Below are 26,905 nucleotides of genomic sequence, written 5' to 3' on the forward strand. Positions count from 1 at the left end.
GGCCGGAGCAGAGCAGGGGCGGGGGCTTGGGGAAGAGCCTGAGCAGGGGCTGGAGCAATGCGCAGCTGCGCAGGGCACCAGGACGTTTGGTGCCCTATGTAGCTGCGTGCTTTGCGTATGGGTAAGGAGGGACCTGAGCACCTAGTTTACTTTTACTTTTCAATGCCTTCTACCTTTTTTGTGTACGTTTCTGTCTCCAGTCAGCTCAACAACATGCGCACAAACTCTGGCGGGAGCCTGTTTATGGCCATCTTGTGGAAATGACTATTCTCTTTCCTAATTTCCTATTGCATGTGAGACACATGATTCTTCATGAACGTCACATGGAACTTTATGATTGGTCAGAATTAGATTCGCGTTACTATTGGCTATTCAAACAATAGCTTCCTTTCGGCCTATCACAAAGCATTTAGCTCCACAAACAGAAAGGCTATAAGGGCGGGCTGGGAATTAAATGGCCTGATATATATAGAGAGAGAAAGTATAGTACCGTAGTTGATTTCTAGAAAGTGCTGATCATGTCCGGTAGAGGAAAGCAGGGCGGTAAAGTGAGGGCTAAGGCGAAATCTCGCTCTTCGAGGGCTGGACTCCAGTTCCCCGTAGGACGTGTGCATCGCCTGCTTCGCAAAGGTAATTATGCGGAGCGGGTGGGCGCTGGCGCCCCGGTCTATATGGCTGCGGTGCTGGAGTATCTGACCGCTGAGATTCTCGAGTTGGCTGGCAACGCTGCTCGGGACAATAAGAAAACTAGGATCATCCCCCGTCACCTGCAGCTCGCTATCCGTAACGATGAGGAGCTCAATAAGTTGCTGGGGAAAGTCACGATCGCTCAAGGGGGTGTCCTGCCCAACATCCAGGCCGTGCTGCTGCCTAAGAAAACTGAGAGTCACAAGGCGAAGAGTAAGTAAAAACGACCAAGAAGAAACGGAAAACGTTACTCCAAAAACCATCGCAAAGGCTCTTTTCAGAGCCACCGACAAAATCAAAAAAGAGCTCTGTTATCTTTCGCTTTCTCTTAATTTAGGAAAGAACCGATTAACATAAAATAAGTTTATTTTCTTTTTAAAATAATTAATACTTGTAGCATTGGGCGAAGATTAGGATGTTAACGGAGCTGTATTAAACTAATAACGAAAATGGTAAAGGAGTGTCTGTAATTGTCTCTCGAAGGGAATTTACAGTGGTAGTTGTCACTAGCCAATCCTTTCACAACGCGGGTTTTTTCAGATTGAGAGCACAACGCCATACAGAGGCTATTGGACTCCAAGACTAGTCTGTTTTAGATTGCTTGGCAAGTTAAAAAGTTTTCATAATACAGATTTCTATCGTAGGTTGAACAATTAAGCTAAGAAAGGAACAAAACACTTTCTGGGAGCGTTTCACATTCATTCACAGTGGTACATGTCAATAAGTATTTTATTCCTCCTTCCCCAGATTAAGTAAGGAAAAGGAAATGTTTGCCTTTTATGGAAAGCACCAGGATGATAGATTAACCTGGTGTTTCAGCTCCTTTTGGCAACGGTCGGATGGATGGCTCTTAAAATAGTCGTTGGGTTTATTTGCGTGGGAAGAGCCTTATCAGTAATTTCACTGCTTTGGTCCCGCCGCCTTAGCTTTCCTGCTTTAGGTTTCCTTGGCGTAGGCTTGGCAGTCGGGCTCGTAGCTGCCTCGTTTAGCTTGGCGGCTTTTTGGAGGGGACTCCTGGCTGCTTTCTTAACAGCTGCAGCTTCTGTATTCTTGGCCCCCAAACTCACTTCCAGGGCTACAATTGGCAATTGGTTTTTGGCAATTGGTTTCTAAGGCTTTGCCACTGGCTTTTTCTTCTGCGCCTTTTCTTTGGTTTCCTTCCTTGCCTTGTTAAGTTTAAAAGGGCCAGAGGTGCTAGAGCCTTTGATCTGGACCAAGATGCCCTGGGTCACCAGGCTCCTGAGTCTCAGCTTGATGCTGTTGTTGCTTTTCACCACATCGTACCCTCTAATTGCCTGAGCCTTTTGAAGGGGTTTCGCTGCCTCCTGTTGCTTTTTAGGGCAGTTTCCTACATACTAAGGTGGAGCGAGAAGAAGGGAGGGAAAGGACAGCTGGTGCCCGTTTGTTATACAGCTAGAGCTGCTCTGTGATTGGTTCACTGCAAGCTAGAAAGGACTTTCCTCCTAGCTCAGTATCTTTTTTTGAGTTAAAAACTTGTACTTTTGTACAATATCTGCCACAGAATCATCTCATCATACAGCAGAGTGAAGGGGAAATGGGGTATTTTTATTCAGTGCAGCTTCCTGTTGGAGGCACTTAAAGATGAACCAGAGACAGAAGAAACGTGTGTTTTTTCCATGGAAATGAAATCCGTAAGGTTAGAAATAAAATTTCAACTACAATGGAATCTTCTTTAAAAGGTTTTCTCCAAATCTGTGTAGCAAGACAGGGATTCAAATTAATCTGTACAGTGCAAATTGAGGTAGAAAAGAAACAACAACACAAGCCTGATTCCTCAGCTTTGAATATGGGTGAAGAATTAATAATAGAAAACTTCTGCTAGTATGTCGGAACTACTGCTGCTTCTGCTGTCTCTGCTCCTGGAGCAAAAGCCTCCTCTAAAAAGCTGAAGATGTAGAAGGCCCCAACCAGCATCAGATCCCCATTGTTCTAGATACTGTTCCAATATAGAATAGGAGATTGTCTCTGCCCCAGAACCTACACTCTAAAAAGACAGGACTGAAAAATAGTTATCAACAAACAACAAAAACTTTTTGGAGGATTAGGGCTGGAGCAATGATGAGAAATGCCTGTGCATTAAAGTATGGTTGCTCTGAGGCGCCCCATGATAATGCTGCTTAAGTACCCCTGTGAGCCAACGCATCGGGGTTGGGGAATCCCTTCAAATATTGACTGCTTGGTGCAGAGACTGTTTCCCCATCTTTATCATAGAGAGATACTTCAATTTGGCCCCACTAGATCACTCACCTTCAAGTTTTCCACTTCTTCCCCTACCACTTACACAAAGCAATCAACCTGCATGCACCCATCTCCACTACCCTCTTGTATTGGAGAAGGGAGGAAGGGTTTTCAATTAAACATAGTACTTTTTTTTTTTTAAATTAAATCACTTTCTTTTATGCATGTTTTGGGAGGGGTGGTCTAGTGGTGATGGTTGGGGGAAATATGTTTTCTAGCTTTTCAGATCCCTTTATTTCAAGATGCAAATCAGCAAAAAGACAAAAGAATAGCAGAATTTAAGAGAAAGCAGAATTTTAATCTTATGCTTGCAGTTCAGGCCTGATCTACACTACAAATTTAGCTCATCACAAATCACCTTGAGTCAACCTATTTGTGCATGTGCCTACACTCAAATTTGTCTCTGGGCAACATAACACTCCACTATGGCAACACAGTAAACCACTTCCCCTAAGAGCCTGGAGCCTGGCTGACATATTGAAGTTGACCAATTCCCAAGTGTAGACATTGCATGATGTGTGTTGACCCTAACAATCCTCCAGCAGCTGTCTCACAATGCCCAGTTCCTTGAGTTGGCTCTGGTCACTATTTTTAACTGCACTGCCCAGGGGTCAGAAATGGGAGATCCCCACCCCCAACCACACAAACCCACCTGCCACGTATTTTTGAAATGCCTTTTCCTGATTGCACACCTTGACCACGACATCTAACAGCTCTCCCTTGTTGAGTGCAACTGCCCAACCAGCAATGCCTGCTCCACTTACTAGATGTACTTCTGCTTGGTATAGACAGGAAGTATTTGATTTTCTAGGCCTGTGGGGAGAAGAGGCTATGCAAGCACAGCTATGGGTCAGCCCTAGAAAAATGGATATCTCTGAACGTGAGGATACAGGCTAAAGGACATGACAAGGCTCAGCAGCAGTGCTGTATGAAAGCAAAGGAATTCTGCCATGTATACCACAAGGCCAGGGACCTCAACAATCCATCTGGTGTTGAGCTGTTGTCCTGCTGCTTTTACAATGAGCTGTAAGTTCACATACTTACTGTGAACAGCAAAGAAGAGGGGAGAGATGTGGCAGGGGGCTCCAGCCATGCCAAAGCCCAGGACCTGTTCACAACTCTGCCGTAATCTACCCAGTCCCAACAGTCTAGCACAGATGTACCCGATGAAGGGGAAGAGACCTCAGGTTAGAGTGCCTATGCATTTTCCCTTACTATGCTTAATTTAAAAGATGGCACCCGGCACAGCCCCAAGTTAATAAGACAAACGTATGAACTTTTCATTGTTTTGCTTGTATGAGAAGAGGTAGCAGGATAAGAAACAGAAGTAGAGTTGGCATCTGCTTTTCATTCCCCTTATTGAGTTAGGCAGGAGATGGGTAGGCATGTGGCACATTTTGTCTATGTACACAGGGATGTCTCTTTATCCATCTGAGAGATCTCAATTAAACTTTCATGGAGATGCTCTGCAATCCTTTCCTGGAGGTTTCTAGGGATGGCTGCCTTCTATTTCTTCCTCTGCAGTAGGACATTTCCCCATGCCACCTTGCAATGGCTTTGGCTGGCACCACTGCAGTAAGCAGGCACAAGTAGCAGCTGCAGTCTCTGTGGGTTTGCCTACACTTATAACACACTACAGCAGCGCAGCTGCATTGGTGCAGTTGTGCCACTGTAACACTTCAGTCAAGAAGCTACTAATGCTGACAGGAGGGTGGACTTCCATTGGCATAGGTACTCCACCTCTCCAGAGGCAGTAGCTAGGTTGTTGGGCTACACCAGGGGTTAGGTCTGTTTAACTGCGTCACTCAGGGGTGTGAATTTTGCCAGGGGTCTCCTCTCCTGTTTGTGCTTTGCCAAGATCTGACTGCTGTGACTGGCTAGCCTCATCCTTTGTAGAGAAGAGCTCCTAGCTGCATGCATCTCTGACCTCCGAGTCGTCCTCTGCCTCTGGGTTCCCCTCCCCCTCCACATCCTCGTCCAAGATTTCCTCCTTCTGGCTGGGTCCATTCTTGACTGGCACGCAAGCCACCTAAGTATCCACAGTGGCTTTTGCAGTGGAGGTGGGTCACCACCGAGTATCGCGTCCATCTATTTGTAGAACCAGCAGCTCATGGGCACAGCACTGGAGCGGCAGTTTGCCTCCCGCGCCTTGTGGTAGGCGTTCCGCGGCTCCTTCACTTTGACCCTGCACTGCAGTGTGTCCCAGTAATAGCCCCCTTCTGTCATTCATCATGAAAACTGCCATAGGTATCATAATTCCTATGGCTGGAGCGCAGCTGGGACTGGACAACCTCCTTTCCCCAAGTGCTGATGAGGTCCAGTACCTTGGCACTGCTCCAAGCGGGGGATCGCCTAGTGCATGGAGTGATGTGCTGGGACCACTGCACGCATCACTGAGCAAACAAGAAGGGGACTTTCAAAATTCCCAAGGAATGTACGGGGTGGGGCTCACGGTGGGTCACCTGAGGGCAGGGCAGTAGAGTTCAAACCGATGACCAGAGACGTGAGAACAGGCATTGTGGGACATCTCTCAAAGGCCAATCGCAGTGCTGTAATCGACCAGGGTGTCTACACTGGCACCGCGATGCTGTAGCCCCGGAACAGAAAGCTGTACGCCTCTCGTCGCTGTGTTTTTTTCACAGAGCTGCGACTGCGCAGTTTCTGCGAACTACGTGGCTTAGCAGTGTGTACATCTCAGAAGTTACAATGCAGAAAGCTGCTTTACTGTGCAGAAACTTGCCAGTGTAGATAAGGCCTGAATCTCTCCATGAGGATTTGTAGCAGTGTGGTAGCATATGTGACTGCACTATAGGGTGGGATTAAGTGTAGGTGATGTTTTAAAGGGAGTCCTTAGGACAAGGGTCAAGAGATGGTAACGTCTTGCAGCTCTGGTTTGCACAGAGTAGGTGAAGTGGTTAAGAATAGGCTGTTTGTGGAGAGCTGGTGAGACAAAGGAACACAGTAAATTAAGTTATCACATGGTTCATTAATTTATCACCTCATTCTCCTGACCACATATTGTGGTTTATATAATAAAGAAAAAATTTCAGAATACATGGGGCTCCCTCAGTCTCTCCTGTGAAAGGTATTCTACTGTGCAAAAATAATGAAAAAGTGATTAAGGTAGGGGACTAGACCCAGGGTTTCTACCTTTAAGGAGGGTGCCCTAACCACTGGACTACAGAGTCATGCTCTTGCTCTCCCTGGATCAATGATCATACACTGTGGAGAAATACTTAAATAGTCTCTGGGTAAACAAGACAGAGAGCAAAAGACTGAATGACTCTGTACTCCAGTGGTTAGAGCCCCCAGCTCTAATCTCTCTTTTGTTTATCCACAGGGGAGCAACTTCCATAGGAGAGACTGAAGGAGTTCCACATTAGTGTATCCTATAGCTAAGTGGTTAGTGAACCCTCTTGAGAGGTGGGAGACCCTTCTTCAAATCCTTTCTGACAGAAAGGGAGAGTTGAATCTAGGTCTCCCACATCCTGGGTGAGGGTGCTAACCACTGGGCTAAAATCTATAGCCTGGGCAGTGTCTGATCCTCTGGCCGTTTCACATGGAGCAAGGTTGGCGTCTAACTCTTGGCCTCAAGAAACACATTAGGTGCCTAAGCGATATGACTCCAAGCTGGTTCCCCTTTGTGGATCACTAGCAGAGCTAGGTACCTTCTTACAGCCTGGACTTATATGCCTAACTTTAAGAGATGGGAAGGGCTTAACTCCTCCATCTTGTTGGTATCTTAGGTGGTTTACCTCCAAGTGTGCTGGCTTTTATGCATTTCATTTTTAGGGGTCTCTCTCTCCCCATTCAGTTTATAGGGAACCTAGGAACCTAACTTGTCTTTCTGGATCATAGTGTCGTTCCTGTGATTGTCTAGGTGCCTAAAAGTCAGGTGATGTGACACTCAGCCTTGCAATAGCTAGATCCTTTTGTGGATCCTACCCCCTAGTACTCTCTATTCCCCACTTGGAACAGTCTTTAAGGAGGAAGGAAAGAATGAAGCCTCCTCTCTCCCTCTCGCTGAGTATCTGCCCCACAGCTCCTAGTAAGGTGAACAATTATTTCTCTTCTGTCATTCAGGGTATCAATATGTTAAAATCTATTGGGAGGATGAGCAGGAGTATTGTTATTCTGCAAGGTGTTAATAAGTGCCATTAATAGATGACAGCATCTACATGTGTCCCCCATTTCCCCTCTTCAGTATTTCATTCCCCCCAAAGTTAATTGGATTCCGTCCACTGGTGACTTCAACATTCCTTGAAATTCTGGAATTAATTGGATATGATGACATTCTGAAGTTATCATGGGAAAGGTCCCATGACGGATGGGAAAAAATATTAGTGAAAGGCAATTGAGCTGAATATAAGTCCTCACAAGCTTGGCCAAATACTATTTTGAATTTTAAATTCAATTATCCAGTCACAACACTGGGAATGGACTCTGCGTAACACTATTCATGCTAATATAGTAACAGTATTATCATTATTCCACACTTTAAAAATCACACTGTTACTTTTTACAACACATTCTTATCTCTTCCTGGTGACATAAAAAGAAGTAAATAAAAAAGTCCTTGCAGGCAGAGCTAAATATGATCAGCTAGCACATGCCTCAATAAGGCCCAGCCAAAATAGCTGCCTGCATCTACAGAAACATATCAGAATGGAAAAGTAGAGAAGCAGAGAAAAAACATGAACTTGAGGAAGGTGCAAATGCTATCGAAGGAGGTGATCTTAAATTTGCAGTGGAAACTGGAGATGCGGTCAGAGATGCAGTTGATATTGGTAAAACGTGATAGGTTGAGCACACAAAACTGAATTTCAGGAGCTTGTAGGAGGAGGTTGAGAAGCTGAGGCTGCACCAATGGATGGATTATCCTGCTTTGATTGGTAATTAGTACTAGCACTGTGTCTGCTCTAGCTACAGACAGAAACGGCTATATTAATACACCAGGGATATCTGATTGAACTTTGATAGTGTTTAACATTCAGTTCCCATTTAGTGTGTTAATACAGAGGTAATATTTTAGATATGTTTACAGGTGTGCCTGTTACTTGAGATCTTTGTCTGTACTCAATGGAGAAAGCTGAGTGTCTACTGGCAAATTCTACAACTTTCCCTGTGCTGGAAAAAATAATCTGCTCTTCAAGCTACAAGTAATCCTGAAGTGAAACTGACAGAAATGAACAATATTTATAATTATTTTATTAGTTATGTTGTTTGTGTGTCAATAGCAGTAAATATTGAAATGTTATAGCATTTAAAAATTCTTCATCTTGAAAAACAATATCCATCAAAAGGCAGAAGAGGATAAGAAATGGGAAAGGGTGATGGATTTCTTCACAATTTCTGAAAATCTCTTCTGATCAGTTTTACCCATGATTTCTAAAGATCTGTAAAGTAAAATTGCATTGTATTGATTTTGTGTGTGATGTAAGTGTATATAGCATCAATTTCTAGGTATTGTTCCCAATGTTTATATAAAAAATTCAGAAGTTCACCATTTCTCAACATAAAACAGTTATTTCTGGCTATAAATTAGAGGAATGAGTTCCTTATTTTGGAATAGGAAAGGAGTCTAGTTTTCTGAGTGATAATTTCTGCCCTTATTCAAATCAACACTCACACTATTGCATGTACTGCAAAAGGAATATTACTTTATATCACCAAATGAATAAAAGTAATACTTTAGTAAACAAATATAGACAAGCTAGGTAGCGACCAGCACTCTAAGATGGCCCCAGTTCTATCTTTGAATTAAATAAATGTGTCTTTCATGTGCCCACTTTGGAAAATGACAGCAAAGTTAGGGACAAGGCAGGAAAAAGATGATAGATCAGGAAATCTGATTGGTTAGATTTTGCTGGATACTGCAAATCCTACAAAATCAGACAAACATTTTGAAACAAACAAACAAAAAGCCACAGATGGAAATCACTTTTATTGGAAGACCTTCCAGAAATGAAAATACCACAATGGAATATGGAAAACAAAATAAAATTCACTTTGAAAGGGGCTTTTATTTTCAGCAACTCTCAGAAGCGACTGGTATTGTCCAAAAATGTGGCATTTCATTGTCTTTATAGTTAAGCAGGACTTAATAACATGACTCAGCATACAAAAATGAGGAATTATTATAGAAATGATTTTTAAAAATCAAGTCTTGGGGACTTTTAATAGAGTGGATGGGAGAGTGGACAAAATGAGAAGATGCAATAACCCACTTCTTTCCCTCTAAATTGAGCATCAGCATCATACAGACAGCAGCAAGTAGTGGAGGCAAAGGGAGGATGAAAAAGACTAACTTTCCCTTTTCCAATCTTCATTCAGGCCATCTCCCAGGGACTACACACAGACTTCCTCCACTCACATTGTCATCTCTTTGTACACATTATACTATGTAGCTACTAAGTAATCTGAAGATGTTTTCATGGCAAAGGTGGTAAGCGACTTGAGGAAGGTGGTGCTAAATGCCACTGGAACAGAAGGAGCTTTGCAGTATTTTCTAAGATATTATGAAGCAGGCTATTCATTACCTGGCATGCCCTGGGGGCATGAAGTATTTTTCGGGACTGATCTATGAGGAGACTTTTGGGTACTGTAAGGAAGGGAAGGGGAACTACCTTACATAAGTTGGTAAGGGCCTAAGTATATTTAATGACTCATATATTGGCTAATATATAAGCAAATGCATATGTCGTATAAATGTTGGCCTAGTTTAGTTTGGTTAATAAGACCTTTGGATAAACCTTTTGGGAAGGAGCACAAACAAAACCTTCTTGACTTACTAAATATCCTGTTATTCAGTTTTTCAAATGTCCCTAACTTGGGTACAGGACAAAGAAAACACCTGCCAAACATGACCGGGGGAAAAAAAAAACGAAACTTAATGTGTTAAATGAGATTAATAGCTTTGTTATTGCTAGTCAGTAGATAAACATGATATATAATCTGTTGTGTACTGTGGAATTTTATAGATTATCATAAATATTATTATAATACAACAAATCAGGGGGAGTGATAGATAAAAAGGTGTCGTTTTGGATATATAAAGAGTGTGCTGAGACTTAAGTCTTTGGCTTTGTTTCTGTATTTCTGCATTTTGTATGTGTGTAGATGTAGCGAATGCATTGGCTACTCACCCCCAATTGATCACTGGGATGTGACATTCTGTACATCTGCTGAAATAAACCTGTTCGTTGGTTCTGAACTTGGAATTAGCTGTTGTCATCTGCTACAGCAAGTAGTGGCTGTCTGATTTGCTAGGTTCATAAGGTAACTTGTGGGCCTGGTTGTTGATCCTGAAACATCCTTACAGGTGCTAAAGGTTTTCTTGGAGAATGTGATGCTTTATGCTGTTACTTACACTGAACATGCCGAGTGGAAGACTGTGACTGCCATGGATGTAGTCTGCGCTCCGAGATGCTTTCTACTGAATCAACAAATAAAGGTTGTTTTCTTTCCCCTAGTAATGACCCAAATTTTAACTCAAAAGGTCTTCCAAGAACCACCTATACTTTCATGATAAGAACTTGTTGAGGACTCTAACCCCAGACGGCACGGTTCGTTGTCTGACCGGAGAGAGACAGGCAACACCAGCCAGGTCTGAACTCAAAGCTCTTTATTGAAGAGTGCACACAACAATAGAGAACAGCCCGTCTCCAAAGAGAACCAGCAGCCTCTAAGTAAAACTAATAGGTTTTTGTAGACAGTTCCATCGCGTAACAGATTTATTCATAAAGCAGCCCACCCCTCCCCTATGTTAGTTAAAATCCTCTTTCTCTATTATGCATGCACTTCTACCCCCTTATTATAGATAACTTTTAGCAAATCATAATGCTTCACTAACTTTGTCGGTATGGGTGTCAACCAGGAGACGAGGAGTTAAGAACAAACATAACACAAAAACAAGGAGTGGAAAACAGCTCCTCCGTATCTCAACAAGACAGTTCCCAGAATATCTGGTATAAGAATGCAGGCCTCCCCTTTTTTCTTACTCCCTGCAACTTAAACAAGTATTCTTTTATTCTATTTATCTTGTTCAGGGGCTTTCCCAGCAACCTTTATTGGCCTGACTTTGGTTCGGTAGGCATAACTGTTTCATATTTAATTTTCTCACCTAACAAACTGTTACAGGTTTTTATTCTACATGCTAAATTATAAACATGTATTGTCCTACCAAAGAAAACTACACATACTACTTAATCATGTTAATTTAATAGGCAGTAAATTAATGTGTTGACCGGTAAGAAACATTGTATGAAAACAAAAAGAAAAGGAGTACTTGTGGCACCTTAGAGACTAACAAATTTATCTGAGCATAAGCTTTCTTGAGCTACAGCTCACTTCATCGGATGCATTCAGGTGTTTTTTTTCCACTGAATGCATCCGATGAAGTGAGCTGTAGCTCACGAAAGCTTATGCTCAGATAAATTTGTTAGTCTCTAAGGTGTCACAAGTACTCCTTTTTTTTTGCAAATACAGACTAACATGGCTGCTACTCTGAAACCTGTATGAAAACAGCTGTGTTTATGTTCTCTAGCTCCATGGCACATATTGGGGTGAGGATACTTGGAGAACAAGTCATTAATTATAAGAAGGCTCAGGAGAGCAAAAGCTTGATTACTGTTTAGTTATTGACTTTATTTCATTTGCTACATCTTCAAGTAATATATTTAAAGAAAAGTATTAAAACCCTTTAACGAGGATTGGGGGGTTCTAAAGACTCTTCTTAAGACACCCGTTAATTGGAGGTGGCCTTTGGAGCAGTCTGTTTAGCCATTTCCTCCGGCAGCAGTCTCATAAGGGGCAGAATCTCCCGGGGAAGGAGAGCAGACCTCTTTCCAGTCTGTGCTAGAAAGCTTGCTTTTTTGGCTGTTCTTGGAACGCACATCAGCTCCGGTCTCCAAGGGGTGAAGACGAGGATAGCAAATGAGAGAACAGGGAAGGGAGCAACTGGGTGATTTAGTGACCAAAGTATCTTTTCTATTTGTCTATTGAGAACGAGATTTACCCATTGGTTAGTTTGAAAATCCCGCGCTGCTAAAGGATTGGTTAATAACCTTCCGCCGCATTTGCCCTGAAAATACTTAGAACTACATGGACTTCTACAGGTGGGGTTTTGAATGCTCATTGAGTATAAAAGTTCTTCTGCGGGGTTTTCTATTGAATTTTGAAACACCATCGTGTAACAAAGGGGTGGGGTAGTCAAAGCATTTTCTATGTTACTTTTAAACAGATTGATCACTTGGAAACCTTTATTCTCAACCTGGCTAAAAGTGACTGTAAACAAGCCGCCAATTTTTGAGGTGGGGTATGTGAATGATAAACAGGAGGCTTGAATAATTACTGAAGGGTAGTTGTGCCAATCTCTAAATAACCGCAAATTAAAACACAAAATACGAGGATCGAGAGATGTTTCATCCCATTCTTTGGGTTAACTATTATCCCCTCCCCTTAGCTCTGGGGATTGATGTGCGTGATGGGTGTTCAGCTGTAAGAGAAAGAGAGCAGGAATGACATTGTTTAATGAACTGGTCGTTTTGAAAGAAAAATAGCGAGACACGGAGCCTCTGATATAATAGAAGAAATAAATATGCACCGAGGAGGCAGAAAAGGGAAGGAGGTTTTGCAGACTGAGTAGCGGGGGGCGGGGCCGGGGGCAGCAGACGAACGCGGCACTGGGGTGGTTCCAGGAGCCTGAATTTCAGGGAACCAGCCAGCTTGTGGCGACCGCTTTCGATCTGTGCCTCCAGAGCTCGGCCGTTATGGCCCGATAGGAGGCCAGCGAAGCCTACTTGATGGGGCTCTTTGGAGATACTAACTTTAACCTCAAAAAGAAAAGGAGGACTTGTGGCACCTTAGAGACTAACAAATTCATTTGAGCATAACCTTTCGTGAGCTACAGCTCACTTCATCGGATGCATTATGCTCAAATAAATTTGTTAGTCTCTAAGATACCATAAGTCCTGCTTTACTTTTTGCGGATACAGCAACACGACTGCTACTCTGAAACCCACTTTAACCTGTGTGCTGTTCACACCAAGAGAGTCACCATCCTGCTCACGGGCATCCAGTTACGCCGGCGTAACCGTGGTGAGAGGTTTACAGGCTGCTCAGCTCAGCCATCTTCTGCAACTTCCAAACGACCCAAAGGCTCTTTTAAAAGCCACTACATTCACGCTGTAAGGAGCTGTAACACCCCCATAAATAAATATAAAAATTAACAAATGTTCAAAGTTATGTTCTTCTGTTAACAGTCCCAAATAGCAAGATTATTCAGATAAAGGGGGGGGGGGGGGGGGGAGGGGGGAGGGGAGAAGAGAAGAGAAAGCATTTGAGTTTTAGCTACAGGAACTTAAAGAATGAGAGAAACAATGAGGCAACGAACTATCCTTCAGGCAGATAGGATTGATAAATTTTCAATAAGCAGATAAGGATGATATTAATGGAGCCAAAACTTTTTAGTCGAACCTCTAGGATTATTCTTCAGTTAAATAGAGAACTGAACAGTTTAATCTGATCAAATTTCAATTTTTATTTACCGGACAAACTGTTTAGCCATATTTTATATTCTTAGGGAGGACAGGACGGGACACCTCACCGAACTATTGGCGGGGAGGGGGCGAGGGACACTGACATTTTTCATTAAAATTTGAAACCCCAGTGTAGTTTAAATTGACTTAACGCCACATTTACTAGAGCGAAATCAATCCCCCACGATATAGGGAGCATATGCAATGAAAAAATACTTTCACAAGTCGCCTGAGACTAAAGCACATTAATATTTTTTAAAAGAAGCTTTGTTGGAATTTGAAAAACACAAGCAACAGCAATTAGTGATATCAGAGCTCTTTGGATGAGAAAGTGGATGGCTCTTAAAAGAGCCTTTGGGTTAAAGGTGTAGGTGGTCTCACAACAAACCATTTACTTGGAACTGGTGTACTTGGTGACGGCCTTGGTGCCCTCAGACACGGCGTGTTTGGCCAGTTCCCCCGGCAGAAGCAGGCGCACAGCAGTCTGGATCTCCCGAGAAGTGATGGTTGAACGCTTGTTATAATGAGCCAGGCGAGACGCTTCCCCCGCAATGCGCTCGAAGATGTCATTTACAAAAGAGTTCATGATCCCCATCGCCTTAGAGGAAATACCGGTGTCCGGGTGAACTTGTTTCAACACTTTGTAGACGTAGATGGAATAACTCTCCTTCCTAGTCTTTCTACGCTTCTTATCGCCCTTCTTCTGAGTCTTGGTCACAGCTTTTTTAGAGCCCTTCTTGGGAGCGGGAGCAGATTTTGCTGGCTCTGGCATTTTTGTTCTGTGTTCTCTCACACACTCTGTTTAAACCAAAAAAAAAAATCTTCAATAGTGAAAGAAGGTGACAGTAGCTTTATTTATAGAGAATGCAAGCACATTAAAGTCTCACTTTCCTGATTTTTTATTGGTTCTGAGACAAAAGCCGCGTTCCAAATGTCCCATTAACCTTCTCATTGGTCAGAGTTACATCTCCATCGCCATTGGCTGTTCAGAAAATTAGTACCTTTCAGCCTATCACAATGTTTGAAAACTCCAAATAGAAAATATATAAGACAGCGCAAAACGCATTTTTTCTGACTCTTGTTGACTAAAACATAGGAGTTTTTGGATCGTGATTTGCAATGTCAGGCCGAGGAAAACAAGGAGGCAAAGCGAGGGCTAAGGCAAAGTCTCGCTCCTCGCGGGCTGGGCTGCAGTTCCCGGTGGGTCGAGTGCACCGCTTGCTCCGTAAAGGTAATTATGCTGAGCGGGTGGGGGCTGGAGCCCCGGTCTATATGGCCGCAGTGCTGGAGTATCTGACCGCTGAGATTCTCGAGTTAGCCGGCAACGCTGCTCGGGACAATAAGAAAACCAGAATCATTCCCCGACATCTGCAGCTCGCCATCCGTAACGACGAGGAGCTCAACAAACTGCTTGGGAAAGTGACGATAGCTCAAGGGGGTGTCCTGCCCAACATCCAGGCCGTGCTACTGCCTAAGAAAACCGAGAGTCACAAGGCCAAGAGCAAGTGAAGCTGATCGGGAAGAAGCAAAACTTTGCAGTCCAAAACCAACCCAAAGGCTCTTTTCAGAGCCACCCACAAAATCAAAAAAGGGCTTGATTATCTGTAACAATCATACTTTCAAAACAATAATTATTTTTCCTTCCTGTAAATAAATGATTGAATTGGAGTTACAGTAGCTGGAATATAGATTACAGACTAACACGGCTGTTACTCTGATTCTTACAAACAAGTTACTGAATCTCTGCTCGTTTGAAATACGTGTTCGTCAGTTTTGTAGAACGTTTGTAGGAGACAAACCTCCCTGACAGTGAGTTCTCTTTTGAAAGCGGAATTAAATTGGCACTGTTTTCTTTTCATGTAATTGTTTGGCCAGTTTGGCTGATCAGTGCGAAAAGTAGAAATTTCTAATATGACGATAACATATTACTAGACGTCGTTTCCAGAGACAATGCAACAATTGCAATAAAATAAAATGGGAAATACGGTACCCTTTTTAGGTTATTTTTTCTCCGATCTCAGGAAAAAAAAGGTTTTCTAAATGGCCTGTGAATTTGACTTTGGCGGGAAGGCCGGGGAAGAAATTTGGACTAAAACCTTTATCAAGACTGTCCTCTTCAACTTTTAGAGCGTCTATGAAAGTAGATGGATTTCCTCTGAAGAGGAATAACGTTCCGGGTTGTCTGACCAATCCTTGCACAGGGCGGGCTTTTCAAATTTACCAACTGCTCCATTTCCTCCCACCAGCAAAACAGAAAAAGATTTTGTCTATCTACAATCAAAATCTCGTCCACACTGAATCCTCTAACTCGCCCCTGTGAGCAAAGGTGGTTATGCGAGGACAGGGCACATATATTCTGACTCTTCCCTTTGACAATGTATGGTGATGCCTGATTCCTCCAACTGCTTGAAAGCTGCACCCTCTAGGCAGTTTTTTGAATATATCGCTCTGAAAAGAAAAGTAAAATAACCATAATGCGAAGGGTGGAAATTAAAGCCAAAAGAACTGTAATCCTTTTACTGGGGGTTACGGAGAATGAGGCTACTACAGTATATTGCACATACATATTTTTAACTGGAGTCGCTTCTCTTTGACCCAGAGCACAGTTCATGTGTTAACATTATACAAACACACAATGAGGGGTAAAGGTAAGTGGTAAGGGAAGAAGGAATCTTCTGTCGTAGAAAGCAGCACGAGGTTACCGGTAAGTGAACCAGCTCTTTTTTGAAAGGGATGGGTGGCTCTTAAAAGAGCCGTTGGGTTTATCTAAAAAAAAGGGGGGAGTCTTTACTTCTTCTTGGGCGCTGCCTTCTTAGCCTTTGCTACTTTAGGTTTGGTGGGCTTGGGCTTGGCCACCTTGGGTTTCACCGCTTTGGCTTTAGCCGGGCTCTTATCTGCCTTCTTGGGCTTAGCTGCTTTAACCCTTTTCGGGCTCTTGGCTGTTCTTTTGGCCGCGGCAGCTGCTGGCTTCTTGACTTTTTTCGGGCTCTTTTTCACAGCCGCAGCCTTTTTGGGTTTCTTGAGGGCGCTGGCGGGTTTCCTGGCAGTTGGTTTCTTAGGCTTTGCCGCTGGCTTTTTCTTGAGTGGCTTTTCCTTGGTCTCACCAGGTTTCTTGCCGAGTTTAAAAGAGCCAGAGGCGCCCGTGCCTTTGGTCTGCACCAACGTACCTTTGCTTACCAGGCTCTTGAGTCCTACTTTGATGCGGCTGTTACTCTTCTCCACATCGTACCCCCCGGCGGCCAGAGCCTTCTTAAGAGCGGCCAAGGAGAGCCCTTTACGCTCCTTGGAAGCGGACACAGCCTTGGTGATCAGCTCGGTCACGCTGGGACCCGAAGGCTTGCGGGCTTTAGAGCCTCCTGCCGCCTTCTTCGGTTTTGTAGCTGAAGCTTTTGCCTCAGGAGCAGAGACAGCAGGAGCTGCAACAGGCACCGTTTCGGACATAGTGACTATTATTTGTTATACAAAACAAAACAAAAACACTTAGGTTGGACTAGTTCAGTTGCCTGGTATTTATATACAAGAGAAGCCCTGTGATTGGCGCATTTAGGAACCCGCCCAGCAAGGCAGATCGGAGTCTTCTTCCCGCTCGATTTGTGTTTTTTCACAGTAACGAAAAAAGAGTGTATTTTTTTTTTTGCCCAATATCTGCCTCACAATAACCCAATTTCTTATCTGAGTGAAGAGGAAACAGGGTATTTTTATTCAGCAGAATTTCAAGTTGAATAAAGTTGGGAAAAACTTTTTTTTTTCTTATGAAAGACAAGGTAGTAGTTGTTCATAAAACCACAGTTACAATTAAATCTTATTTTAAGGTGTTTTTTATATAACAGGGTAGAAAGCCCTTGATTTGAATCAATTTCCTCTGTAAAATTATTTCAAAGTGAAGAAAGTAACACAAACTTATTTCAGGCTTTGAATATGGATTGAGATCTAGCTCCCTGAACTAAATCTTTCACTTCCATTAAATCTGTTTAAAATATTCCTAATTCCACAACACCAATAACTAATTAGAGGCTTATAGAGATATGTTTATGCACTGGAAATACTTATGAGAATAATTTGTAAGTTGCATCTTTCTAACTGTTCCGGTATAAAATAAATTATCATTCTTAGCTTGTCATTGGGAGCTGATTTACAAATGGACTTGGAGTGTGCTGAAAGTTTTCTCTGGGGTTATAGTCCACAATAGTATCACCTATGCTGAGCGTGCTAAACAGAAGGATGGTTGTCATGTGGTCCATGCTGAGAAAGGCCAGGGCCACACTCTCTACAGAAATGGGGCTGTCCATCCCTCCATCTCATTAAAAACAAACCAGAGCTTCCACACTTTGATAATAAGAGCTGACATTTTAGTAGCTTCTTCTTTAACTCCCAGGGGGTAGGGGGGAATGCTAAACTACTAAATACATAACTTTCAGTAAAACTACATTTAATATTCCTTCCTGTATTTTAAGGAAGAAATTATCCTCCTTGGGCCTATTAGAAATAGGTTGTGTCAAAGCAGGGTTTTTGTTGTCTTTTTTTTTTCCAGCTCCATATCACATATGTGGGAAAAGGGTGGATCCTTGAAGAATTGAAACTCATATGGTACATTCATGTGGTGGATTTAAAATATTAAAGGTTTATTGAGAAGAAGATTGTTCTAAATACTTTCTGCAGGAAATGATCCTATGACTAGGGATGGCTGTAGGGCCTTGCAAAACGTTGTTTGACAAGCTGAGTGGCATCACACTCATCAACTAGATTCCTGCTCCAACTAGAAAGCAGCATTATTGAAATATTAAAAAGATTTTTTGGTTGTAATGTTTTAAGAAATAGATTTGAAAGATACAGCTTCCAAACAAGTGAAGAGTATGAATGTGGGAGCCAACCATTCTGTCTCTGTAAACCCTGCCCTATAGGAGAATAGCCACAATGTAATTGTATAATGGGATTGAATGTTTTTGACCATTCTTTGCACATTGGCTTAGGTCTTCAAGGGTGAGAACTGAGTGAGGGAAAGGGGTCAGATTGTTTGTGATTTCTGTCTGGCTACTGGGAATGGGATGAAATCCATGGGTGAATATGAAAATTCTTCTACAAAGATTAGCCAGTGAAAATCCTCTGTATTTCTGCTTAAAAGAGAATATTAGAATGATATAAACCAGGGGTTCTCAAACTGGGGGTTGGTACCCCTCAGGGGGGTCGCAAGGTTATTACATGGGGGGTCGCAAATTGCCAGCCTCCACCACAAACCCTGCTTTACCTCCAGCACTTATAATGGTGTTAAATATATAAAAAAGTGTTTTTAATTTATAAGGGGGGACATAAGGACACTCAGAGGCTTGCTATGTGAAAGGTGTCACCAGTACAAAAGTTTGAGAACCACTGATATAAACAATCTATAGCAGTTGGAGGATGACTTAAGAACGCATTCAGAATGTTCTCTGTGACTTTCCAAAACAAAACAAAACTTCCTCAGTCTTTTAAAGACCTCTATTCCCATAAACCTGAAGAAAAATAACATTTAAAAAAGAGCAATGATTGCGTGTAGTTTGGGGTGAGGTATGTTAGAGATAGGCAGGTGGCTTGAACAGTTTTTATGTAATGATGTCTGATCTAATTGAAAAGTGAGCAAAGGTGTGATTTTGTGTTTGTTTTAAGAAGGAAGAAAGTCAAGAGAAGGAAAGAGATTTATGTCTACCAAGCTGTGTACTATTTTTTCTGCTCCTGAAGGCCATCTGCATGCAGATGAAAAGTTATCCTTTTACTACTTAAGTGTTGCAAGGGATTACTATTTAAGACTGCCCCCGGGTCTGTAATCTGTTTGAGATTTAAGGCAGTGTGGAAGGACAGTAAAGAAATTCTTTATAAAAAAGGGGGTGGCCTTCAATATAAGAGGGAAGAATTGTGGGGTAGCTCTTTCATCTTCTGAAAGTCTGCTAATTAGAACACAAACTAGAACAAACACAGAGAGATTCTCTACCCATTAAACATTTTGTGGTTTAACTCCCCTGTCTCCTGAGTTTGGTGCTCGTGACGATTGTTCAATTTTAAGAGAAGGAGGAAGCGGGAATGGTATACAGATTAACAAACTGTTCAATTTAAAAATAAATATATACATGAAAAGAGATAAAGAAACCTGGGATGCAGGGAAGGGAAGAATTCTGTATGGCTATGAGGTTTCAGCAAGAAAGGAAACCGCAGGAAAACGGGACACTGGTGTGTTCCAAGAATCTTAAATTTCAGGGAATGGGATAGTGGTGGCAAGACTGGATCTGGGAAACAGTAAGAGTATAGGTTTCAGAGTAGCAGTCGTGTCAGTCTGTATTCGCAAAAAGAAAAGGAGTACTTGTGGCACCTTAGAGACTAACAAATTTATTTGAGCATAAGCTTTAGTGAGTTACAGCTCACTTCATCGGATGCATTCAGTGAAGCTTATGCTCAAATAAATTTGTTAGTCTCTAAGGTGCCACAAGTACTCCTTTTCTTTTTTAGTAAGAGTATACTGGCGGTGAGGAAGGATCGCATTTCTTTTCATAGCGAAGCGCGGGATTTACACATTTTCAAATTAGCCAATGGAGCTTGGCTTCTTCTCTTTAGCCAATCAGAGAGAAGATTTTTTTCTATAAATATCTGCGGAGTACTGCAATCTTTCATTTGAAGAGAACAGCATACGTTCTCTGAAATGGCCAGGACCAAGCAGACCGCCCGTAAATCCACAGGTGGTAAAGCCCCCCGTAAGCAGCTAGCGACTAAAGCTGCCCGGAAGAGCGCACCTGCAACTGGGGGAGTGAAGAAGCCTCATCGCTACCGACCCGGCACTGTGGCCCTGCGAGAGATCCGCCGCTACCAGAAATCTACCGAGCTGCTCATCCGCAAGCTGCCCTTCCAGCGCCTGGTGCGTGAAATCGCCCAGGACTTCAAAACTGATTTGCGCTTCCAGAGCTCGGCCGTTATGGCCCTGCAGGAGGCCAGCGAAGCCTACTTGGTGGGGCTTTTTGAGGACACCAACCTGTGTGCTATTCACGCTAAGAGAGTCACCATTATGCCTAAGGACATCCAGTTAGCCCGGCGTATCCGCGGTGAGCGGGCTTAAAGGCTGCACCACTGCATTCTGACTACTTGAATACTCGCAACATTCCAAGGCTCTTTTAAGAGCCACTACGTGCGCATTGAAAAGAGCTGTAACACGCCCATAACGTGTACTCTTTAATCACAAGACTTCACTGTGTGCGGCTTACCTAAATTAATAATTCTGACAGTAAGAAACCATCTAGGATGGCCCTAATTTTTCAAAGTGTATGCTTAAGGTAGCAAACAACTTCCCATTAGGCTGCCTTAATTAAATTCTTAACTTTTTCTAGCCAAATTAATGGGTACTTTGGTGATGCTTTTGTCTTTTATCTCTGTGTTTATCAATGTTCCCTTTTCAAGATGTAATACAAACTTCTGCAAATGTGAAATATATTTCATTTAAAAAAGTATATTTTATATAACCAAATAAATATTGCCCTATTTAGCGTTTAGCTTTAAAGATTGATTTAATAAATAAAGTAAAATCACTGGTATGTCTTTCAGATAATATTCATACATTGTAAATAAGCAAATGAAGGCTGGTATTCAGAGTTTGAATGCAAATGTGTATTTCACTTAGTGGATTGTCTAGGGGGGTTCCTCTTGAAATCAGAATATTGTACAGGAAAGGGCATGGGGGGGAATGGTAAGGATGGCCTGGGAGGAGACTTATCTGGGGAGCTGAGGAACGCACAAGTTAGACAGAGGCATTTGTTTAAAAACACTAGTAATAAAACAGTGTCTTTGTATCCAATAAAATGTATGATGCAAATTACAAATGAACTGTGAAGAAGTCTAGGATAAAATCCAGAGGTAAAATCATCAGACTGTCTAATGAAGGGGTTAAAAACAGAATAAACATGGGGAAATAGTTTTACTTTGTGTAATGACACCTGATCACACTTGTTACAGTGTGTATGGTAACACCCATTGTTTCATGTTCTCTGTGTATATAAAATCTCCCCACTGTATTTTCCACTGAATGCATCCGATGAAATGAGCTGTAGCTCAAATAAATGTGTTCTTCTCTAAGGTGCCACAAGTACTCCTTTTCTTGTGTCTCTAGTTGTATTATTATTATTAATTATTACTATTATGTTCTTGTATTATAGTTGTTTGATTATGATTAGTAAGCCCTGACCAATAAACCCATTTTTTATATATTTTACAACTTGTGCAGATTGAAAAAGAATTTCCATCAGAGGGCAACAGAGGATACGACAGGGGAAAAGGTGGCATATTTCTCGGTTTTTGTGAACCCCTTCTGATCATTTCCATCCATGCTTTCAATGTGTGTTGTCAAAAATGTGTGTAGACAGTAGCAATTTCAAAGTATTTTCCTCAGTTTTTATGCAGAAACTCAAATCTTCCGAGCATAAAACAATTATTTATGCCTATGAAGAAGAGGAATGAGTCCTGGAAAGGGGAAAGGAGTCTGGTTTTCTGAGTGATTATTTTTGCAGTCATTCAAATGACGTCATCCTTTTGAATGTAGTGCAAAAAGAACAGCAACGATAAAAATACCTTCAAATGGGGGAAGGAGGAGAAAGAAATACGGATGTAGAGTATGAGGGCATGACTCTACTTATCATATTCATCCAGTGTACTCTTTGGAAAATGGCCGCGAAAGATGGTTTGTCAAAAAATCTGATTGGTTAGATTTTGCCGCAGATTACAAATCACTGAAAACCAAAGGAGTATTTTCCAAAGAAAATAGCCACAAATAGGAAGCACTGTTATCTGAATACCCTCCAGATAGAAAAACTACAATAATAGAAAATAAAAGAGAAAGAGCAGTTAGAAATAGACTCTTATGTCGAGCAATTCAGAGACCGACCGACATTGGCACAAATGTGGGATTCAGCAGAAGTAGGAATTAATAGAGGTAGGAATAGATAATGTGTCTCGGTATAAAATATAATTGAAATATAATTCGAAAATTTGTGGAGGATAAATGGAGCAGTATACAGACAATGGTGAATGCAGGAGGAAAGGAAAAAGAAAGAAAAGGGGGGGGGGGTCAATAAGCTGCCTCTCAATCGAACAGCATAAAGAGAGCGGCGAGCAGAAGAAGGAAGGAATGGACAATAAACTAGGCCTCGCCCCTTTTCAGTACCAGTTTTCAGTCAGGTCGGGCGACCAGCGATATAAAGCTAGAACAGGTTCCTGAGCACGCATACCGTGTTTTGGTACTGGTAGCAATATGTCTGGTCGGGGCAAAGGCGGTAAAGGACTCGGAAAAGGAGGTGCTAAACGCCACAGGAAGGTACTTCGTGATAACATTCAAGGTATTACTAAACCGGCTATTCGTCGTTTGGCTCGTCGTGGTGGTGTCAAGCGTATTTCTGGGTTGATCTATGAAGAGACCCGTGGTGTGCTCAAAGTTTTTCTCGAAAACGTGATCCGTGATGCTGTTACTTACACCGAGCATGCGAAGCGGAAGACTGTGACAGCCATGGATGTGGTTTACGCTTTAAAACGGCAGGGTCGCACTTTATACGGATTCGGGGGTTAAGCCTTTTTTTGACTTAAGTTTAAAACCAAATAGCAAGAAACACAAAGGCTCTTTTAAGAGCCACCCATATTTTCACAATAAGAGTTGTATTGCTAAATAGCGTTATGAAAGAGCAATGTATTATATTTCAGTTAGATAGGGTTTTTGTATTGTCTTAGTGTTCTTGCTTGATAAAACATGCAGTGGAAATGAAATAGAAAATCATGGAAGTTCTTTTACTGTGGCTTTGGTGACTAACATTTGTATTAAGAGATCATTTAGCCAGACAATCTTTGTTTCCTTTAGCACAAGTCTGATAGCTAGCTTTCTCGCTAATAAGCAGAACACTAGTTTCCCGGTAGAGGAAAACATAATGAAAAATGATGAAAAAGTGTAAAAAAAAATCAGTCTATTGAAAACCTTTATTCTGTTTTCAGTTTAATTTAAAATCTTAGTTATGGAACTCCTTTAATATCTCCCTTTTCCCCCATCTGTATTAGTTAGAGATTTCTGAATCTATGTTGGTGAGTTCAGTTGGATAAAAATATTTCTTACACAAAGGCATGTCACTGGCTCAAAGCCAGTCTCATTCATATCAAAATGCCCTATCCACTTAGCCTGAAACAATATATAATCTTCAGCTTGATCTCAAATAGGTACCTGGCATGAGCAGAGGCAAACTGTTACATTAAATCACCGGTCACTGGTCATTTCCGTTGTCCTGTTTCTTTAGTGACTGAGAACCTAAACTAGTATAATCTTTTATAGCTTTGAAAGTCACAATACAATATCTTGCATTACGTTTGGCCTCCAAAACTGTGAAGAGTGCAGGCCTGACGTTTCAGCTCACAACTACGTTCATGGTTGCCACCAACTTTCTTTTGGCATCCTCATGGTAGGAGACTGTATCCCCCAGCTAGGCTTTCAGTATAAACTGAGTTTCTCTAAAAGTTCCCTAAACAGAAGGAAAAACATTTTAATCCAGACCTTAAATTATTTTATATTCTCAGAAGAAAACTACATTTGTTTGCTGGTGCTGGAGTCTATATTTGAAACAAGCAAAAAAAAACCTATTAATCCGCCTACTATAAATTTTACATATAAAAGCAGCTGTGGTTGTGTTCACCAGCTCCTTTTACACACTTTGGAAAACCGGAAATGCTGAAACTTAAAATACACAAAAACCTACTTTCGCTCGTTTGTTATTGCATTATTTAATTCTTAATTTGAAACGTGTTCAGATGCGTTTTAATGGATTACATCTTTTTTATTGAGTTGGTGGCTCAAAATACTTTCTGGAGTAAGAAAGCATGTGGTTGGAGGCGGCCTCGGTAGCATCAGACACAGTCTCTTTAGCTAGTTTCCCCGGCCACAGCAGCAGCCTGGATCTCCCCGAAAAAGGTAATCGTAACTGAGGGCTTTGCTGCTCTAGCTACAAATTAGTATTGTCGAGATACCCTTAATACTCATAACAGTGGCTAATATTCTTTTGAGACTGAGAGTTACAGAAATCAATTTGGAAGTTGCATTTTCCAAAGTAGGTAACTGGGATTAGTGCGGGAGACAAGCATTGTCTCTTTATACACTCCACGGTTAGGAGACTACGCGGGAAAAGGCACAATTTTGCAGCGTAAGGGATGGAAGAGGTCTGTTGCCGTGGCACAGCGGCTTCAGTTTCCAAGTGACAAAAGCCAGGACAGTCAGAGAAGCAAAGCTGTTGGTGAGTTATAGGCAAAACCCCCTTTTGCATCGGGGAGGTGGCTAAAACCTTTCGTAAATTTGAAAAGCCCGCGCTGTGCAAGAATTGGTGGGTGATAAACCCTTTTGTACGTTTGAAAACGTCGCGCTGTGCAAGGAGTGCCCAATCCCAACCTGTCCTATTTTACCAGTTAACGGAGCTACCTAAACGCCCCTGCAGTCTGTCGCAGGGAGTGGTTTTGAATACGCATTCCGCACCAAACTATTCCCCAGGGTTTCCTGTTTGATTTACAAACAGATTGGCCATCCCTTTGCAGACCGTTATTCTCCTAGATCTGACCACAAATAACCTGCAAGAGAAGTGTGTGGGACTTGAGAGGTGTAGAGATAAATACTGTCTGTTCCTCGTAAAAATCATGCAGTGGAAAATGGATGACTATGAATTAAATCTAAACAAACACACAATTTAAAAGCTGAAAGCGACCTACACTGACCACAATTTAATTCAGTGTTCATGGGAGGGGAAAATGCCACTGCTCTTGTTTGAACATAGTTCCTGTTTGAAAAATAAGGGGAATATCCTGGCCCCACTGATGTGTATGAAAGCTTTGCCATTGATTTTTATAGGATAAGGATTTCATTGTTTTCTGTCACCCTGTTTCCTATTGGATCTTAAAACATAAATAAATCCTTACTTTGACCTTGCAGGTGGCTCTTAGAAGAGTTTTTGGATTGGTTTTGGACTGATTTTAGCTTGATATATCTTCTTGGTCGCAAGGGAGTGTCCTGCCTACCTTCAGGCCATGCTTTTGCCCAATAAGACAGAGAGCAACAAGGCCAAGAACAAGTAAAATAACCAACGATCAAACTAAAATCAGGTTGGCTCAAAACAGTGGATTAAATTTGTGACAGTGTAGATTGCTTTTAGCTTTTAAATTGTGTGTGTGTTTAGATTTAATGCCTTACAGACCTCCTCGTCATTATGTGTAAAGAGTTGTAGATAGTGGGGGATGATAATCCTATTTTCCACTGAATGCATCCGATGAAGTGAGCTGTAGCGCACAAAGGCTTATGCTCATATAAATTTGTTAGTCTCTAAAGTGCCATAAGTACTCCTTTTCTTCTTGCTGTCCCAAGCAGTACTGTCTAGCAAGCAGCTCAAGAATTTCAGTGATCAGATATTCCAGAACTATGGCCATATGGACCAGAGCTCTAGTCCAGCCCCCATCTGCTCAGAATAATTGACCTTCCAGAGCAGACAGTGCACACACATGGGAGGACTCTTTAAAGACGGTAATCTCTGTGCTATTTACACCAAGAGGGTTACCGTTATGCGAAGGATGCTGAGGCTGGAGCATCTGGAGTGAGAAGGCTTAAAAGCTACGCCACCAAATTTTCATACTTAATAACTACGCTGGAGGACAACACAAAAACTCTCCTAAGAGCCATTACATTCACACTGGATAAAGCTATAACACAGTGGTTCTCAAACTTTTGTGCTGGCGACCCCTTTCATATAGCAAGCCTCTGAGTGAGACCCCCCCCCCTTATAAGTTAAAAACACCTTATATATATTTAACACCATCATAAATACTGGAGGCAAAGAGGAGTTTGGGGTGGAGACTGACAGCTCGTGATCCCCATGCAATAACCTCACGACCCCTTGAGGGGTCCTGACCCCCAGTTTGAGAATCCTTATACGACATCTGCCCTTCTAATATCAAGAATACTGTGTACTTGATTTATATAAAATTGTCCTGGCTAAATATAAAACCAATAAAATGCTCTTAATATCTTAAAATCACGTTTGGTGTGGGAGAACCTAGGCAGCCTTTTAGATGTCTTGATTTAATCACTAATACTACTTAGGGTATGTCTATACTACGAAATTAGGTCGAATTTATAGAAGTCGGTTTTTTAGAAATCGTTTTTATATATTCGAGTGTGTGTGTCCCCACAGAAAATGCTTTAAGTGCATTAACTCAGCGGAGTGCTTCCACAGTACTGAGGCAAGCATCGACTTCGGGAGTGTTGCACTGTGGGTAGCTATCCCACAGTTCCTGCAATCTCCGTTGCCCATTGGAATTCTGGGTTGAAATCCCAATGCCTGATGGGGCTAAAACATTGTTGCGGGTGGTTCTGGGTACATATCCTCAGGCCCCTGTTCCCTCCC

At 42.1% G+C, this 26,905-nt stretch overlaps 6 protein-coding genes across 12 annotated transcripts in view; 4 read left to right on the forward strand and 2 right to left on the reverse strand.

The window, feature by feature from the left end:
• LOC102945886 overlaps positions 1–21,571 on the forward strand; it is a 27,468-nt gene extending 5,897 nt beyond the window's left edge. Inside the window, exons 3-5 of the mRNA XM_037899139.2 lie at positions 530–900; positions 14,611–14,989; positions 20,130–21,571. Of these exons, the coding sequence (XP_037755067.1) occupies positions 530–900; positions 14,611–14,989; positions 20,130–20,562 (1,183 nt within the window). The 3' untranslated portion in view covers positions 20,563–21,571. The remainder of the gene's footprint in view (positions 1–529; positions 901–14,610; positions 14,990–20,129) is intronic.
• LOC102936732 (histone H2A.J) lies at positions 22–12,563 on the forward strand. 7 transcript variants are annotated; one of them, XM_043544840.1, is made up of 3 exons: positions 22–900; positions 4,000–4,133; positions 4,774–5,437. In XM_043544840.1, exons 1-3 carry the CDS (start codon positions 519–521, stop codon positions 4,825–4,827), a joined length of 570 nt encoding a protein of 189 aa, XP_043400775.1. In that variant the 5' UTR covers positions 22–518; the 3' UTR covers positions 4,828–5,437. The 7 variants fall into 7 exon arrangements, 4 of the variants coding, with proteins under 4 accessions (XP_043400775.1, XP_043400780.1, XP_037739495.1 ...); XR_006290235.1 differs by lacking the exons at positions 4,000–4,133; positions 4,774–5,437 and adding exons at positions 10,268–10,399; positions 12,188–12,563 and having other exon boundaries at positions 27–900; XM_043544845.1 differs by lacking the exons at positions 4,000–4,133; positions 4,774–5,437 and adding an exon at positions 10,268–10,417 and having other exon boundaries at positions 27–900.
• LOC102936965 (histone H2B 8) lies at positions 13,353–14,280 on the reverse strand. The gene has a single exon (XM_007064045.4). The coding sequence runs from the start codon at positions 14,254–14,256 to the stop codon at positions 13,876–13,878; it is 381 nt and encodes a 126-aa protein (XP_007064107.1). The 5' UTR covers positions 14,257–14,280; the 3' UTR covers positions 13,353–13,875.
• Positions 14,604–15,057, forward strand: LOC102937194 (histone H2A type 2-C). Its single transcript, XM_043544888.1, has one exon. It carries the CDS (start codon positions 14,604–14,606, stop codon positions 14,991–14,993), a length of 390 nt encoding a protein of 129 aa, XP_043400823.1. The 3' UTR covers positions 14,994–15,057.
• Positions 14,974–19,563, reverse strand: LOC102937427 (histone H1). Its single transcript, XM_043544815.1, has one exon. The coding sequence runs from the start codon at positions 16,923–16,925 to the stop codon at positions 16,272–16,274; it is 654 nt and encodes a 217-aa protein (XP_043400750.1). The 5' UTR covers positions 16,926–19,563; the 3' UTR covers positions 14,974–16,271.
• A 1,133-nt stretch (positions 21,572–22,704) lies between the features above and the next one.
• LOC102937654 (histone H4) lies at positions 22,705–23,120 on the forward strand. Its single transcript, XM_043544951.1, has one exon. It carries the CDS (start codon positions 22,744–22,746, stop codon positions 23,053–23,055), a length of 312 nt encoding a protein of 103 aa, XP_043400886.1. The 5' UTR covers positions 22,705–22,743; the 3' UTR covers positions 23,056–23,120.
• Positions 23,121–26,905: the final 3,785 nt, after the last annotated feature.

The sequence above is a fragment of the Chelonia mydas genome, chromosome 1 (genome assembly GCF_015237465.2).
Source record: "Chelonia mydas isolate rCheMyd1 chromosome 1, rCheMyd1.pri.v2, whole genome shotgun sequence".
Taxonomy (NCBI): domain Eukaryota; kingdom Metazoa; phylum Chordata; order Testudines; family Cheloniidae; genus Chelonia; species Chelonia mydas.

What these genes read in the sequence shown, in the direction of transcription:
- LOC102937427 (XM_043544815.1), bottom strand. Translation starts at nt 16,925, where the DNA reads ATGTCCGAAACGGTGCCTGTTGCAGCTCCTGCTGTCTCTGCTCCTGAG.
- LOC102936965 (XM_007064045.4), bottom strand. Translation starts at nt 14,256, where the DNA reads ATGCCAGAGCCAGCAAAATCTGCTCCCGCTCCCAAGAAGGGCTCTAAA.
- LOC102937654 (XM_043544951.1), top strand. Translation starts at nt 22,744, where the DNA reads ATGTCTGGTCGGGGCAAAGGCGGTAAAGGACTCGGAAAAGGAGGTGCT.
- LOC102936732 (XM_043544840.1), top strand. Translation starts at nt 519, where the DNA reads ATGTCCGGTAGAGGAAAGCAGGGCGGTAAAGTGAGGGCTAAGGCGAAA. An exon ending in TGAGAGTCACAAGGCGAAGA is followed by an intron (nt 901 to 3,999) that starts GTAAGTAAAAAC and finishes TACTGTGAACAG; the next exon opens with CAAAGAAGAGGGGAGAGATG. An exon ending in TGAAGGGGAAGAGACCTCAG is followed by an intron (nt 4,134 to 4,773) that starts GTTAGAGTGCCT and finishes GAATTTTGCCAG; the next exon opens with GGGTCTCCTCTCCTGTTTGT.
- LOC102937194 (XM_043544888.1), top strand. Translation starts at nt 14,604, where the DNA reads ATGTCAGGCCGAGGAAAACAAGGAGGCAAAGCGAGGGCTAAGGCAAAG.